Genomic DNA, 18,504 nt, shown 5'->3' with positions numbered 1-18,504 from the left:
AAACCCACTTTTGAAAAGACAGCAGCATCCCTGATGGCTGCTAGTAGGCATGTGCTTATAGTCACTAAACTGTTAATGTTTAACATTTCTAGAATTTCAAACTGAAAGTACTGTTTTCCACACTATATATATATATACATGTTTATGTATATATAAGCATATTACAGTAAAACAATTTGACTGTATATTTTTTGCTCATTGAAAAGAACAGCAAATAAAAATATTAGAAGCAAGATAACATTGATTGATGTCAGCAATAATCTATACAAGAATCACATGGGTTCTCATGAACTAAAGAAACTGTATCACAAAGAATTCCAAGCTTAAGAACCAGGAGGAGTGTCTCACCCTTGTTTCCCAACACTGAGGAGTTTCAAGCTAGTCTGCGGTACGGAGCCAGACCCTGTCTCAACCAAAAAAACTACACACACACACACACACACACACACACACACACACACACACACACCAACCTCCTAATAACACACATTGCAGATATTATTCTGCTCCCAGATGAAGAGTTCCAAATGCAATTCTCTACTAAGAGGAGCTGGAGCTCCTTAGAAAAGGGGCTTTTCTAGGCTAGGTAAAAAGTCCATGATGACCCAGATCATTTTGTCAAGACAGTAAGAAGTACTCAAAGAATCATGGGAACAAGTCAGAAGGACGCAGGTGTCTGCTTGACAGGAGCACTACTTGCCAAACCAAAATCAGCAGAATGAGAAAACAACCCATTGAATGAACTAAGAACACATGAATCCTTTCTTGCTCTTCTTTTTTAATGGCTTTTTCTTTTACATTTTATTTATGGTGGTATTGGATGGGGGACACTGTGGCAGACTGTGAAGATCAGAGGACAGCTGGTGGATTCAGCTCTCTCTCCCTCCATCAAGTTCTAGGGGTCAAACTTAGATCATCAAGCTTGAGGTGAAGGCCTTTGGGTAAACCCAACCATTGTTCTGGTTAGCTTTTTTCCAATTTAACAAACTAGAGACACATGGGAAGAGGGAACCTTAATTGGGGAATTACCTCCAATCAGAGTAACCTATGGGTATGTCAGAGAGGCATTTCCTTGAGAGCCCAGCCCATCATGGGTGCTGGAACTCTTCAGCAGGTGGACCTTGGTTCCATAAAGAAAGCAAGCTGAGCAAGCTATGGAGATTAAGTCACAAAGTAACATTCCTCCATGGTTTCTACTTCAGCTTCTACTTCAAAATCCTACCTTAAGCTTCTTCCTTAATTCCCGACACTGACGGTCTGTGACATGGAAGCCTACATAAACCAATCATTTTCCCCAAGTTGGTTTGGGTCAGTATTTTATCACAGCAGCAGAGAAGCTAATTAGGACAGCCCATAGGCTCTTTCTTTGATTGCAAGTCTGATTTAAATTCTTCTTTAAATAATTATACACATTTTATCTTGCAAGGCTAGAGATTGGCCTTGGGGTCTTATGCATGCTAAGCACAGACTCTATCAATGAGACACATTCCAAACTCTTAGAGCCCAAGAATCTTAGAAGGAATACCAGACTCAGAAAATCTTCAGAAATACTTTACCCAAAAGAATTGAGTAAAGATGTATTTGCCTGTTTTAGATATTCTCTGGAAAAATGACCTACAAACCCTGTTACTCTGACTCTGGAGAAAGCCGTTGGAAATTACCTGAAGAACATGGTTTAAAAAGTAGCATCACCAACAATCACTGACTTATAAACAGTTTGCACCACTTCCTGAGTGCTACACAGCTGTGCTTCCTTGATACTCCTGACAGAAATGCTCACATGACATTTTAAAAAGATCATTAAAAAGAGTCAACAAATAGAAACTTAGGGGGCATTCCCAAAATAACTGGCCCATCCTCTTCAGCACTACTGATGTCAAGAAAGATGAAGGAAGGCTAGGGAAAAACTTGGATTTGAAGGAGTTTGTCATGATGGACACACTTCCAAGGTGGGATACTGGGGAGAGGCAAAAAACTGAAGAAATCCAGTTATGAACTCAAGTAACATAATTGTATTGATGCTAAATTCTTTGATTTTTCTTTTTAAGCTGCTGTATAGTTGTTAGACGATGCCTTGTACTTAAGAAATATACCCTGATGTCAAGATGTAAACAAGTGCTTTAGATGGAGAGAAAAGAGGGTCAAAGTGGGCAAAATGTAAATAATTGTGAATCTGGGTAAATTACTTTACAAGTTCTAGATACCATTCTTGTAACATTTCTGTAAGTGGTTTTTCTTGTTGTTGTTGCTTGGTATTTTTTTTTTAAATCAAGTTACCTAAGAAAAACTTTAGCCAAGGATCTGTTCTGCAACAGAATAATTATTGGCTATTGTGATGTTAACAGTTTTTGTTTTGTTTTGTTCTTTGAGGCAGGGTCTCATTGTATGACCCTGGCTGCCCAAGAACTCACTATGTAGACCAAGTTGTCCTTGAACTCACAGAGATTCACTTGCATCTGCCTCTACAGGAATTAAAGGCGTGTGCCACTGTGTCCTGCAATAAACCTTAATTTTAGACCTCTTGGAGATTACACTGGAATGTAAATATATCAGACTATGAAGAATTCGTCATGTTTTTCCCAGAGTAGGAAGGACTTATGACAAGATGCCACCAGGAACAGCCCATGTTTGCGCACCTGCCCTTTTCATTTGAATTGTTTTGACTTCTGATTTTTTTGTACCCCCAGGGTTGAAGGAAAGGGAACAATCATGTTGCAGATTAGTCTACCAGCAAAGTGATGAGAGAGACGTATGTGTGCGCGCTCACGTGTGTGTGTGTGTGTGTGTGTGTGTGTGTGTGTGTGTGTGTGTTAGGAGGGACCTGGCTCAGGCAAAAGCATCACAACAGCCCAGAATAAGCAGGGAGCAGAGAGGCCCTTCCAGGCAACAGTCATTCATCATATAGATTTTCCAAAGGTCAACTCTGCAAGATGGTAGAGAAGAAACGTCTGGGAACCCAGGGGAGAGAAGGTGTTTAACCCTTTCACCCTCTCTCTTTACAAAGGTCTCTGACCAAATGTTCTTATAAACAGAGAGGTTTTGCTTCTGCTCTTGCTTGAACACAGGGATCCAGGAGAGCTGCAGGCATCTCCAGCAGCGGGTCTGTTTTGCCTCGGTGGCTTTTTCAGCAGTCGCACCGAGGGTAACGCAATTATGGAGAACTGATTGTGTAGGGGAAATGAATGATATTAATTGCCAGCAGACAGGCAAAATAAGTATTGTCCCCCTACCCCGTCAAAGTGCTGAGCCATGGGATTTTAAAGGAAAAACTCTCTTCTAAGAGAAATAATCCTGAGATTCTAATCTTCTTTTGTCTTTCCACATGTGACCTTCAGCAACTCACAAAACCTGATTTTGTGTCTTCAGACAGTGTAAAATGTAGTCAGCAGCCGGGCGTTGGTGGCACACGCCTTTAATCCCAGCACTCGGGAGGCAGAGGCAGGCGGATCTCTGTGAGTTCGAGGCCAGCCTGGTATACAAAGCGAGTTCCAGGACAGCCTCCAAAGCCACAGAGAAACCCTGTCTCAAAAATCCAAAAAAAAAATGTAGTCACCAGAGTAAATATTGCCGGACATACCTTAGGGATCATCATATGAAGTAACTCCCTTGATATGTGTATAATAGAGCCAAGACACACCCCCATGCTATTCATTGTAAATCTCAAGAACAAAGTATACTTTTTTTTTTGCCTTTCTGAGGCAGGACCATGCTATGTGGTCCAGGTAAGCCTTGAACTCCTCATCTTCCTGCCTCAGCTGCCCCAGTATTGGGTTAAAATCATGTGATGAACCAGCCTGCCTCCACTTTAGGCTTAAAAGTCATTTTATAGTCCAGACAAACTAGGTTCATTCCGGTTCAGGATTGCATCTCTGTTTCTCAAGGATGGGGCTGTCCTCCACCTATAACCTTAACTACAAATGTTTCTGTTCTGCCTGTTCCAGAAAACAATAACCGTGTCTTTATTTCAAAAGGTTATTGTAACCACGTGTATGACTACCTTGGTATGACCACCTTGCAATCATGTCTTTGTTTCAAGAGGTTGTTAAGACTAATTTGTTGTTTATGTTCTGCTCCTGTAATCCTACTATTTTGTCTGCGAAACCCTCCATTTGAAAACCCGTACCCAGGGATGGGAAGGAGGGGAGGGAGAGGGAGCTGGGATTGACATGTGAAACAAACTTGTTTCTAACTTAAATTTTAAAAAAAGGAAGAGGAAAAAAAAAACCCTATATTTAAAAAAAAAAGGAAACCCCTACCCCTGAGCTGTAAAAACATTATCTTCCTCACTTCTAATGCTGATCTCTTGAACCCCACATTTAGGAAGAGAAATTCTGTGTACACAAACAAAAAAGCTTGCTTTGATTAATTGTTTGCTTTAATTAATTTAACCATGATGATTTGGGTTGATGGTCTTTCTCCTCAAATATTTGGGATTTACACATGCACGACCATATTAGCCCCATATTTTATGACACAGTGCTTTCTGCAGTCTAAAATATTTAACTGGACTATATACTGGAAAAATATTGTGTGTAAGTCTTAATGGTAATGCAACCATATTTTGAAATGGTAACTTGTGCCAAGCATGGTGGTGTGTGCCTTTAATTCCATCACTTGGGAGGCAGAGGCAGGTAGATCTTTGTGTATTTGGGGTCATCCTAGTCTACATAGTGAGTTTCAGGATATCCAGAGCTACATAGTGAGACCCTGTCTCTGAAAAACCAAACCAAACCAAACCAAAATAACAACAACAAGCAAAGGTAACTTGTTTCTTTTTTCTCTCATTGTCTACAGAAGAACTCAGAAAACTCTGTCGATAGATGGCCAGCTCTTTGAATTGCCACCAGAATTTCCTAAATGCTAAGCAAATTTGCAAATAAGACATGTAAGACAGCAATATAAAGTGATTTTAGGTCACATTCTTTATCTGATGACTAAGAGTCCTTTTTAGGTAGAACAAAGCAGGCAACCTCATCAGCCACCATTCCGGGCTTGCCCCTCCACCCGAGAGTAGAGAGGTGAGTCCCAGGGTCTCTTCTAGCCCACCTCCCATCTCTTCAAGTCCCCTGAAACTGAGGCCTCCAGAACCTTCCTGCCACTGAACCTCGCAGAGGGACCTGGAGGCAGAAAAAAGCAGGCAACACAAACCCCGGTCACAATTCTGGTCTTGGCTCTCTACTCTCCAGGAGGGCGGGGGAGGATGGAGTTTTGAATCCATACCCACCAGGAGAGGGAGAGACCCCCCCCACAGACCCACTGGAAGAAGAGATAAGAAGATGACAGTATATGAACACATCCAACAACAGAAAAACTTACATGACACCACCAGAGCCTCAGGACTCTACACCAGCAAGACCTGAACATCCCAACACAGATAAAACAGATGAGAATGACCGTAAAAACAGCCTCATGGAAATGATAGACACCCTCAAAGAGGGTATGAGAAAATCTCTTAAAGAAATGAAAGAAAAAAACAAACCAAAAAAATGCAAGAGATCAACAAATCTCGCAAGGAAAGCCAAGGGGGAGAGGGGACCAAACAGATGAAGGAAATAATTCAAACAGTTCAAGACCTGAAAACTAAAATAGAGACAATAAACAAAACACAAATTGAGGGAATACTGGAAATAGAAAAACTGAATAAATGACCAGAAACTACAGATGTAAGCATAACAAATAGAATACAAGAGATGGAAGAGAGAATCTCAGGTGCTGAAGATAAACTAAAGAAAATAGATTCATCAACAAAAGAAAATCTTAAATCCAACAAATCCTTAACACAAAATATCCAGGAAATATGGGACACCATGAAAAGACTTAAGAATAATAGGTATAGAAGAAGGTGAAGAAGCCCTGCTCAATGGTACAGAAAACATATTCAACCAAAATCATGGAAGAAAACTTTCCCAACCTGAAGAAGGGCATGCCTATGAAAGTATAAGAACACCAAATAGACTGAACCAAAAAAAAAGTTTCCTTACCACATAATAATCAAAACACCAAATATACAGAATAAAGAAAGAATATTAAGAGCAGCAAAGGAAAAAGGCCAAGTAACATATAAAGGCAGACCTATCAGAATTACACCTGACTTCTCCATGGAAACAATTAAAGTCAGAAGGTCCTCGATAGATGTTCTACAAACACTAAGAGAACACAGATTCCAGCCCAGACTACTATACCCAGCAAAACTCTCAATCACTATAGATAGAGAAAACAAGATATTCCATGACAAAACCAGAATTATACAATACATATCCACAAATCCAGCCCTACAGAAAGCTCTGGAAGGAAAACTTCAACCCAAGGAAGTTAACTACACTCACAATAACATAGGCAATAGATAATCTCACTTTACCAAAAACCAGAAATAGGGGAAAAACTCACACATAATACCACCACCAAATTGAATCCAAAACAAATAAGAATCAACAATCAATGGTCATTAATATCCCTCAATACCAATTATCTTAACTCACCTATAAAAAGACACAGACTAATAGAATGGATACGAAGACGGAATCCATCCTTCTACTGCATACAAGAAACACACCTCAACTTCAAAGACAGACATTACCTCAGAGTTAAGAGTTGGGAAAAGATTTTCCAATCAAATGGACCTAAGAAGCAAGCGGGTATAGCTAGCCTAATATCTAACAAGTTATACTTCAAACTAAAATTAATAAAAAGAATTGAAGAAGGACAGTTCATATTCATCATAGGAAAAATCTATCAGGATAAAGTCTCAATTCTGAACATCTATGCCCCAAATACAAAGGCACCCACATTTGTAAAAGAAACATTACTAAAACTCAAGTCACACATTAAACCCCACATACTTATAGTGAGAGACTTCAACACCCTACTCTCACCACTGGAAAGGGCCACTAGACAGGAACTTAACAAAGGAACTAACAGAAGTTATGACCAAATTTGGTTTAACAGACATCTATAGAACATTCCATCAAAACAAAAAAGAATATACCTTCTTCTCAGCACCACATGGAACCTTCTCTAAAATCGACCACATACTTGACAATAAAGCAAACCTCAACAGATACAAAAAAATGGAATAATCCCCTGTATCTTATCAGACCACCATGGCTTAAAATTAGAATTCGACAACAACACAAATTGCAGAAACCTCACAAAGTCATGGAAATTGAATAATGTTCAATTGTATCATTGCTGGGTAAGGAGGAAATAAAGAAAGAAATCAAAGACTCCCTAGAATTCAATGAAAATGAAGACACAACATACCCAAACCTCTGGGACACTCTGAAAGCAGTTTTAAGAGGAAAGTTCATAGCACTAAGTGCCCACATGAAGAAACTGGACAATAGTCACACTAGAGAATTAACAGAACACCTGAAAGCTCTAGAACAAAATGAAGCAAACTTGCCCAGGAGGAGTAGACACCAGGAAATAATCACATTGAGATCTGAAATTAATAAAGTAGAAACAAAGAAAACAATGCAAAGAATCAATGAAACTAAGAGTTGGTTGTTTGAGAAAATCAACAAGAAAGACAAACCTTTATCTAACCTAACCAAAAGGCAGAAAGAGAACATGCTAATTAACAAAACCAGAAATGAAAAGGGGGATATAATAACAGACACTGGGGAAATCCAGAGAATCATCAAGTCATACTTTGAAAATCTGTACTCCACAAAATTAGAAAATTTAAAGGAAATGCACAATTTTCTGGATAGATATCACTTACCAAAAATTAAATAAATCTATAACCCCTAAAGAAATAGAAGCAGCCATAAAAAGTCTTCCAACCAAAAAAAGTCCAGGGCCAGATGGTTTCAGTGCAGAATTCTACCAGAAATTCAAAGAAGAGCTAATACCAATACTCTTCAAATTGTTCCACACAATAGAAGCAGAAGAGTCACTGCCAAACTCTTTTTACAAAGCTATAATTACTTTAGTACCCAAACCACACAAAGACACAACTAAAATAAGGAACTACAGAGCAATATCCCTCATGAACATTGATGCAAAAATACTCAATAAAATACTGGCAAATTGAATCCAAGAACACATCAGAAAAACCATCCACCATGATCAAGTAGGTTTCATCCCAGGGATGCAGGGATGGTTCAACATACGAAAATCCATCAATGTAATCCACCATATAAACAATCTGAAAAAGAAAAGCCACATGATCATCTCAATAGATCCTGAAAAAGCCTTTGGCAAAATCCAACACCCCTTGATGATAAAGGTCTTGGAGAAATCAGGGATAACAGCAACATACCTAAACATAATAAAGGCAATATACAGCAAACCAACAGCCAACATCAAACTGAATGGAGAGAAACTCAAGGTGATTCCTCTAAGATCAGGAACAAGACAAGGTTGTCAACTCTCTCCATATCTGTTCAATACTGTACTTGAAGTTCTTGCTAGAGCAATAAGACAACAAAAGGAGATCAAGGGGATACAAATTGGAAAGGAAGAAGTCAAGCTTCACTATTTGCAGATGATATGATAGCGTACATAAGTAACCCAAAAAACTCTACCAGGGAACTCCTATAGCTGATTAACACCTTCAGCAAAGTGGCAGGATACAAGATTAACTTAAAAAAAACCAGTAGCTCTACTATATATAGACAATAAAGAGGCTGAGAAAGAAATCAGAGAAACATCATCCTTTACAATGATCATAAGCAACATAAAATACCTTGGGGTAACTCTAACCAAAGAGACGAAAGACCTGTGTGACAAGAACTTTGAGTCTTTAAAGAAAAAATTAAAAAGACACCAGAAAATGGAAAGATCTCCCATGCTCTTAGACAGGATGGATCAACATGGTAAAAATGGCAATCTAACCAAAGGCAATCTACAGATTCAATGCAATCCCTATCAAAATGCCAGCATAATTCTTCATAGACTTTGAAAGGACAATTCTCAACAGTATATGGAAAAACAAAAGACCCAGGATAACAAAAATAACCCTGTACAATAAAGGAACCTCCAGAGGCATCACCATCCCTGACTTCAAGCTCTACTGTAGAGCTACAGTCCTGAAAACTGCTTGATATTGGCACAAAAACAGACAGGTAGACTAATGGAATCTAATTGAAAACCCTGATATGGATCCACACATCTATGAACACCTGAATTTGACAAAGAAGCTAAAATTATACAATGGAAAAAAGGAAGCATCTTCAATAAATGGTTCTAGCATAACTGGATGCTGGTGTGAAGACTGCAGATAGATCCATATCTATCACCATGCACAAAACTTAAGTCCAAATGGACAAAGACCTAAACATAAATCCAGCCACACTGAACCTCTTAGAAGAGAAAGTAGGTGGTACCCTCAAACGAATTGGTACAGGAAACCTGCTTCCTGAACATAACACCAGTAGCACAGACAGTGAGATAGACAATTAACAAATGGAACCTCCTCAAACTAAGAAGCTTCTGTAAGGCAAAGAACACAGTCAACAAGACAAAATGGCAGCCCACAGAATGGGAAAAGATCTTCACCAACCCTACATCTGACAGAGGGCTGATTTCCAAAATATACAAAGAACTCAAGAAGTTAATCACCAAAACACCAAATAATCCAATTAAAAAGTGGGGTACAGAACTAAATAGTGAATTCTCAATAGAGGAGGCTAAAATGGCTGATAGACTTGAGAAAGTGTTCAACATCCTTAGACATCAGGGAAATGCAAATCCAAACAACTCTGAGATACCATCTCACTCCTGTTAGAATGTCTAAAATCAAAAACACTAGTGACAGTTTATACTGGAGAGGATGTGGAGAAAGGGATACACTCCTCCACTGCTGGTGGGAGTGCCAACTTGCACAGCCACTTTGGAGATCAGTATAAAGATTCCTCAGGAAAATGGGAATCAACCAACCACAAGACCCAGCAATTCCACTCTTAGGCATATATCCAAAAGGATGCACATTCATAAAATAAGGATGTCTGTTACACTATGTTCATAGCAGCATTATTTGTAATAGCCAGAATTTGGAAGCCACCTAGATGTCCCTCAACTGAAGAGTGGATAAAGAGAATGTGGTACATTTACACAATGGAGTACTACTCAGCAGAACAAAAACCAATGGAATCTTGAAATTCCCAGGCTAATGGATGGCACTAGAAGAAACCATCCTGAGGGAGGTAACCCAGTCACAAAAAGACAAACATGGTATGGACTCACTCATATATGGATTTTAGACATGGAGCAGGGGATTTCCAGCCTACAATCCCACTGCCAGAGAATCTGGGAAACAGGGAGGACCCTAAGAGACATATGCATGGTACCCCTGAGAAGGAAAATGGGACAGCATCTCCTGAGGGGATTGGGAGCATGGTGGGAGGTAGAGGAGAGGGAGCTGGAAGAAAGAGGGGGGAGAAGAGGAAGGGAGAGGAGGACGGACATACAGGAGTAGGAATGTTTGAGTCAGGGTAAGAATAGAGGAGAGCAGGATGAGAGATACCATAATATAGGGAGCCATTATAGATTTCAGGAGAGATCTGGCACTAGTGAGATTTTCAGAGATCTACAATGATGACACCAACTAGCAATCTAAGCAATAGTGGAGAGGCTACCTTAAATGTCCTCCCCTGATAATGAGATTGATGACTACCTTATATGCCATCCTTGAGTCTTTATCCAGTGACTGATGGAAGCAGAGGCAGGCACCCACAGCTAAACACTGAACTAAACCCCTGGAACTCAGTTAAAAAAAGGAGTGATGAGCAAAGGAGTCAAGACCAGCCTGGTGAAACCCACAGAGGCAGCTGACCTGAACAAGGAGGAGCTCATGGACCCCAGACTGGTTACTGAGAGGCCAGCATGGAATTGATCCAGACCCCCTGAACAAGGGTGTCAGTGAGGAGGATTTGGCAATCTATCGGGCCTTAGTAGATCAGTATTTATCCCTGGCACCCAAATGAACTTTGGGAGCCCATTCCACGTGGAGGGATGCTCTGTCAGCCTGGACACATGGGGGAAGGCCTAGTCCCTGCCAAGGATGATACGACAGACTTTGAAAATTCCCCATGGAAGGCCTCACCCCACCTGGGGAGCGAAGGGGCCATGAGGTGAAGGGTTGGGGGGTTTGGTGAGGGGCAGGGTAGGAGGGGAGGGAGAGGGATCTGGGATTGACATGTGAAGCAAACTTGTTTCTAATTTAAAGAAAAAGGAAAAAAAAGTCCCTTGTAAAAACTGAGCTGGGCTGCAAATGGATGACTCCTGCCTAAGGACAGCAGGAGACACTCAGAAGTGATTGCAGTGTTCTGAGTAATTAATTCCACCAGCAAATGTGCTGAGCAAGCCACTTCTCCGGGAGACCTCCCTGGGACATGCTAATAAGTCATCCACTGGACTTTAAAATCCTGCTCCTTGTAGCTTATTAACTCACCATCAGCGAGTTGTCTACCTCCCTTAACAGCTCAAGACCAACATGCTTTTGAGAAAGCTGAGGAAGGAGAAACCAAGGTCACCCTGAATCAGCTTTAGAAAAGAAAACCCCAAAGGACTGGGTTATCTCATAAGTGACTGGCATCATGCTCCCAAAGATGACTCCCAGCTGTGTTCAACAACTTCATAACGTGAGCCAGCAAGATACAAGCAGCAAAGTCTGGCTAAAATCCTTAAGCAGGGGGCGCTTTTGCTGTAGGGGTAGCAACTACCAGCGCTGTGTCTACAGTCTGTCAAGGGTTCCCAAGTCATGCACACGAGCTGCTCACTTGATGCAGAGTGGCCACTTACATCTCCTACATCTCAATGGAGTCGTATGGTGGATTGAACAAACCAGTTCATTATTTAATTCCAAATTGTGCTGCTTTTTACCCAGGACATATTAAAGGCCAGCTAAAATTCCCTTGCCTCCAAAGTAAAGAAAAATCACTAGCCCCTCAGCAAGCACACAAGACCTCCTCATAAATCTCACTCTGTAGGGATAACCTTCTACGAGCTGAGCATCATCTTACTACAGCTAAAATCTCAAGAGCAAAACCTCACAATGGAGTATACATATTTGTGTGTGATGATGCATTTTTCCATGTATACAGTGTTTTCACAAAGCTACTAAATCATACTATAAACCTTAGCTTTTTGATTCAGAGGTATTTGCCCCAAATCCTACTAGCTGTGTCTAAGAGGCTTCAACAGGTCTAAAACTGAACTTCTACATCAACGTCATCCTTCTATACCACCTCCTTCTGTTTCCAGTATCAACTAAAACGTAGGACCATCACTCAGATGCTACATCTTGGGCATCCTGGACCCATAACTTCGGCCCATCCCCACCATCAGTCAAGCGACAGGTCTGAGTTGTTTCCCCTGTAGGCTTTTTCCCCATGTGTCCTCTCGTCCCCGTCTTGATGTCACCTGGTTTGCCTATCTCTCCACCCCGATCTGCTCTGTCCTCTATGCATGGATGAAGGTGTCTGTCTTTGACAATCCATGACCCCTGTGTCACCCTCACTAATTCTTCCCCTGTCGCCATAGTGACTGTCTCCCTTCTTTCCACAGTTATCTCCAGTGTCCTCCCTCAAGTTATCTCTAGCTTGCTTCTTTATATAAACCTTACCAACAAACTCACTTTCTTGTTCTCACCATGATTTCTCTGGCCTTTTACCTTCTCATTTGCCTCTATGTAAACCCCACCATAATATCAAAACTTCATCTTAAGCCCTACCAATGCTATGAGAAACAACAGAAAACTCAAACTGGAGATAGGCACAGGTGATTATTTATAAGGTTGTTCCTTACATTATGTAGGACCAACTTAGATATGCATACTTAGTGGAAAAGAATACCAAATAACAGGTTAACTTTTCACTGTTTTGTTTTTCAGATTCTCTGCAATGACTGTATTATTCATGTATAAATAAAGTTTAGTGCTACCAAGTTTTTTGGTGTGCTTGCACCCTTGACCTGGTAATTCAACTTTTAGGATAATAACTTCTGATGTGCTTATAATAATATAGTAGAAGCAGCACCAATGTCCAACAACAGGAACTGAGAGAATTCAATGCATTTATGAGACAGTGCACAATCTTCAACATCAGATTCTTTTTTTCTAAATTTATATTTATTTACAGATATAAGAATGTTTTACTAGCCGGGCGTTGGTGGCGCACGCCTTTAATCCCAGCACTCGGGAGGCAGAGGCAGGCGGATCTCTGTGAGTTCGAGACCAGGCTGGACTACCAAGCGAGTTCCAGGACAGCCTCCAAAGCCACAGAGAAACCCTGTCTCGAAAAAACCAAAAAAAAAAAAAAAAAGAATGTTTTACTAATATTCTGTATCCTATCTGACCACCATGAGTTGAAGCTGGCTATCAACAATAGAAATGTATACAAAAGCATAGAAATTGTACAACTCAGTATTGAATAAAAATGTGTCAATATAGAAATAAAAAAGCAATTAGACATGTTTATAGTTAAATGAAAATTAAAACACAACATACAAAATCCTATGGGATGTAATAAAGTCATTTCTAAGAAGAAAGTCTATAACAATAAATGCTCACATTAAGAAGAGAAAAAACTGGAAGGTCTTGCCAGACTTTGTTACCTCTCCAGGAAAGGCCTTACCCGCTCTGAGGAGTGGATGAGGGGTGGGAAAGGAGGAGTGGGGATCAAGGAGAAGGGGAAGGAGGAGAACTTGGGCTGGTATGTAAAATGAAAAAAAATTAAGTAAAAAGGAAAACCTAAATTTTAAAAAAGAAAATTGTTTTGAAATCAAAAGAAGATGAAAACACAATATATATGTTTCAACATCAGACTTTTGTACATATTTAAAGACAAAAGAAAAAGTTTATGTGTATTAAATTTCAAAATCCACAGAGATAGATATAGTTTTATAAATGTAACTTGGTTTCAACTTTGGTTATCTAGGGAAGTATTACGGTGCCTCTGTGCTGTGAAACTGTTATATTTTGCTATGCTGTCATTTTTAAAAATGGAAAAAAATCAACCAGCTTGATTGCTAGCATGATAGATCTATGTGATCCCCATCCCCCCATGTCTTCTTACAATTGTCCCTTCTCTACAGCTTACTCATGTACCACACAATAATAGTGTAAAGCTGGGTCTATCTGGTCAACAATAGGAAGACATCTGACTGAGAGATTTTGTTTTGCTCTGTAAGATGCCTCAGACAGGACAGAGGACTGGCCCAGCTCCCGTTTTTGATTTGTGATACCCAGATTTTTTTTCAGTCATTTAACTCGGCAGAATCTGTGTAGGGAAAGTTCCAGTCAGGTTCAAGTCCAGTGACAGTTCAGGTATAGTGTAGCCTGGGTTCCTGGCTGTCCTCACAGTGTGATGGCTCTGTGAGTTCAGAGAAGGCCCTTATGCCTTTAACCAAGGTCTGATAACTCACCGATTTGTGTGAATATCAGATAGAAAGATAATAGGTTAGATTAGATAGGATACATATTAGTTTATAATTATTATTTAGTGTGTATTTTCAACACTTCTGCTTGGAGCACTACAGGGAAGAAAACCATATGTGACTGTCTTTTATGTTGTAAAGGCTTAGTGTTGCCAGGAGGTGGTGGCGCACACCTTTAATCCTAGCACTCGGGAGGCAGAGGCAGACGGATCTCTGTGAGTTCGAGGCCGGGCAGGACCGACAGCCTCCAAAACAATACAGAGAAACCCTGTCTCGTAAAAACCAAAAAAAAAAAAAAAAAAAAAAGGCTTAGTGTTACTATCGAATGCTTTGTGATAGCTGGTCGCTCCAAGACATCCGCCATTCAAGACACGTGTCTTTAGCATTCCCTGAAAACCTAGGTAGAAACTGGTTCTGGCCACAGAAGACCACAAGACACAGCCAGGCTTTTCTTCTCAGATGGACACTTCTTACTTGTGCAATTTCCATTAAGACCCTATTCCAGGAATTTGCACGAAATAACAATTGACATTTAATGTAATTGTCATTTCAAATGAAATTGTTTATCCTTATAAAATCGTCAGTGATATATCCCAAAAACATCAGTAGTGAAATGTACCAAATGCATCCATTCATAACAATCTGAGGTAGTTTATGTGGCTGTTAGGGGTAGGAGGCAGTGAGTGATTTACTGGCTTCTCTGCACCAGGCATTCCATTTACGACCTTCAAGCTCAGTGATAGAATTTCAAAACACAATAGGGCAAGACATTTTGCTTCTCAGATGAACAAACAGAATTGATGCCAAGGGCAGACAGGGATCAGACCAACAAAATAAAAGATGGAAAGCAAAGAGGAAAGGGAAGTAAGCATTGCAGAAGTTGAGCTCAGAGAAGCGCAGTACCTACCTGACTTGCCCATTCTCGGTGTAAGTGGTTTTGTAAAACCCCACGAGGGAGCCGTTTAACCAGCCGGCAAACTCCAGGGCCAGCAGGTAGGCACTGCCGCCACTGGTGGCGGCAAGCTCTTCTTCAGCTTGGATCACCACGTACTCCTGCTTCTTGTACTCGAAGCACCGCACAACAGACACCTTCTCCCCAGAGGGCTTCCACAGCTCCGGCTTCGTGGTGATCTTGGTCTCCCTGATGTGCAGCCACAGGTAACGCGTGGGCTTGGTCACGTTGACAGAGATGTTCACTCTGCCCGTGTACCTGTCTTCCTCCATCAGGGGCTTCACCTCCAGGTCGTAGTGGACTGGCCTGATGTAGTCTGGAAGCCTGAAGTTTTCCCATTCTCCACTCAGATCTTCGTCAGGGCAGATGTTCGGGTCCTGGGGAGGCACGTCAGGAGCCGGGGTTGTGATCTGCCCATTGTCTCCAGAGGATTCACACGACCTGGTTAAGCCCACGGAAAGCCCCACTATTAATCCGACAGCCACCACCATCCCACAGATGATGGCCACATGTTTGCCTCTAATGCAGTATCTCTTAGAAGGCTGGTGCTCTGCGGAGTTCATTTTCCTCCCCAAGTCAGACGCCACACATGAAAGGATGTCAAGTTTAACTAACTAGCATCAGCTGACTTCCCTTTTCAATCAGAAGGAGTCCCCGGGTTTGGCAGTCTGTCTATGCTTTCCCACACCTCTCTGGCGTCCAGTGCCTCTTTCCAGTCCCGCTGGTCTCCACCAGTCACTCCAGGATGAATGCGGAAACCAAGGAGTAGAATGGAGACCCAGGAGAGAAGCTTACTTGAAGGAGGAGTTCGGATGAGAATGTTGGCCCAGCTCTCTATAAACAGCGTCTCCCCAGGCCGGCCCCTTCTGCACTGGAGCAAGTTAAATATAAAACAGGGCTTGAGCCTATCGGCCAACAGGAGGAAAAGATTTTGCCAGACCTCTGTCAGCAGCCTTGAGGGAGAAAACCTTTGGCTAAGTGGCGTGCTTACGGTATAAAACACAACCTTTGCCACCAGATCTTCCTGTTGTGGGCGCAGTCCAGCTCTCTCAGCCAAAGGGCTTCTTGAATTTCACTATTTTATTAGGTCGCTTGCCAAAGAAGCTGTTTTGTTTTTTTTTTCCTCTTATCCCTCAAATTATGTAAACATTCAAATTCTGCCCTCTGCGGAAATCATGTCCTGGAGTTGGATACTTGGAGGAATTCCTAAATTTGAGGATCCCTTAGCTAGTTGGTGACCCATTGCTTGAACCAGGTACCCAAGACAAGGGGAAACACAAGGAAACTGGCTGGTCAGGGAGGCTGTGAAAGGTCAAAGAGGATGGAAGGCTTGAGAGGACAGAAAGTCAAGGATGACTCTCTGCTTGTCTCAGAGTTTGCTCCCAAGTGAGAGTGTGTTCTGGAGACTTTGATACAGCGAGTCAGGTTTGGAGCAGATGTAGGTGCCAAAACTGGACTATGCCATCCATTGTCAAAGATCCGATTGGCAGTGAGTGAGGTGTGTGTGGAGACTTACAGGTTCTGGCCTTGGAAGTAGCCTACATGCAGACACTAGCCATTCTCTGACAACAGCAATGCAAACATACTCACAGAAGTTTCAGTAACTGTTTACATGCGTGCACTATGTAAGGTACCTTATAGAAACTGGTCTCTAAATTTTCCCCATGGCTCTATGTGATCGGATCTATTGTGATGCCCATTTAAGAGGAGGTGAGATTGACATTTAGACATTGTCAGTGCTGAGCCACAGCAGAATTGGTGTCTGAAGCTGGGTTGTTTGAGGTGAAGGTCCATATATTTACTGCATTGCAGATTTTCTTATCTAAAGAGGAGAAATATTCAAGGTTAAATGGTTATTAAAAGCTTAACATTTTCCAAAGGACAGTCCTTATGGTCAAGGTAAGATAACATTAAAATCTCTGGCTGGGAGATGGCTCAGTCAGTAAGTACTTGTTTTGCAAGCACAAAGACCTGAGTTTGGTTCCTAGAACCCATGTTAAAGGAAAATAAAATAAAATAAGTGTGATGGTATAAAACTTGGAATCCCAGTGTTGGGGAGTTGTAGACAAGCATATCCCTGGGGCTTGCTAGGCCAGCACACCCTACTTGGTGAGGTAAAGCCCGAGAGAGACTGACATGTGGGTGCTCGGAACTGAAGGGTCCTCTGGAAGAGTAGCCAGTGCTCTTAACATCTCTAGTACCCGATGACTTTTTTTTTTTTTTTTTTAGGGAACTCGTGTTCTTCCATGGGACACATTCTGAGAAATACTACTTTAACCCATTCTAATTTTTAAATTTAGAATGGTTTCAAATTTCAAATTTTAGCAAATACTAGAAAGAGAAGAAACCCTTTAATGTCAAAATAGAACACTAATCTCTAACATTTGTGGAATTTTCTCATGAAATAATGCTGACACAAAGAATAGAAGAGTTTTATTTTCTAAATTATAGGTTCATCTTGTAACTATTAATTTCATATTTGAAACATCCTAAACTTTTCGAGATCTTTCTCATTTGTTTGTTTTGTTTTTCCTTTGGTAAATCAACATTCTAGCTTGTGAATTTCCCTCTTCCATTTTACTGTAAAAATCATCTGAGATATCACTAAATGTTTGATGGGACAAACATTTTGCAGTATGTCTCCAAAAACAAAATGCAAAATGGTTATCAAATTTTCTTCAACATATTGAATAGAATGAAGAGAAAAACTATTTGAAAGAACGTACACATAATTACGTTAAGCTGGAAGCATTTTTTTTGTTTTAATTTCAGGCCAGTGCACATATACACATTTCCTTAAACTCTGCTCTGTCTGGATACATAGTGTCTCATCTCAGGTCTGAGCCTGCGCTCTGAGCCTGTGCTCTGACCTGCCGAAGACTTTGAAGGGGGAAGGGCACTGCAAGATGACCGAGAATGGCCACTCTGCTTGAAGTGCCAAAGGAATTAAAAAATGTACTTTTTCCTAAAAGAAATGAAACGTACTTAACTACATGGTACGTGTGTGTGTGTGTGTGTGTGTGTGTGTGTGTGTGTGTTGTGTTGTATAAATTTCATGCCTAAGGTCCAGTTCTAGGCCAAATATCTTCATCCAGTGAGGATCAACATACTGGGATTGTCTTGTTGACAGATGTAAACCACAGACCAAGGAAAGCAGCCAGCAGATCAAGCAT

General features: G+C 41.0%; 1 protein-coding gene across 2 annotated transcripts in view; it reads right to left on the bottom strand.

Annotated features, from left to right (window-relative positions):
* LOC101830901 (glutamyl aminopeptidase) overlaps positions 1 to 16,284 on the bottom strand; it is a 75,200-nt gene extending 58,916 nt beyond the window's left edge. The window contains exon 1 of one of the 2 annotated variants that reach the window (XM_040751801.1): positions 15,287 to 16,284. In XM_040751801.1, coding sequence (XP_040607735.1) covers positions 15,287 to 15,894 — 608 coding nt within the window. In that variant the 5' untranslated portion in view covers positions 15,895 to 16,284. The remainder of the gene's footprint in view (positions 1 to 15,286) is intronic. The other variant, XM_040751802.1, reaches the window with a different exon arrangement.
* Between the last annotated feature and the right edge of the window lie 2,220 nt (positions 16,285 to 18,504).

The sequence above is a fragment of the Mesocricetus auratus genome, unplaced genomic scaffold, assembly GCF_017639785.1.
Source record: "Mesocricetus auratus isolate SY011 unplaced genomic scaffold, BCM_Maur_2.0 Super-Scaffold_100009, whole genome shotgun sequence".
Taxonomy (NCBI): Eukaryota; Metazoa; Chordata; class Mammalia; order Rodentia; family Cricetidae; genus Mesocricetus; species Mesocricetus auratus.
Note: the sequence above shows the minus strand (reverse complement) of the source record. Positions and strands in the feature narration are given on the sequence as shown.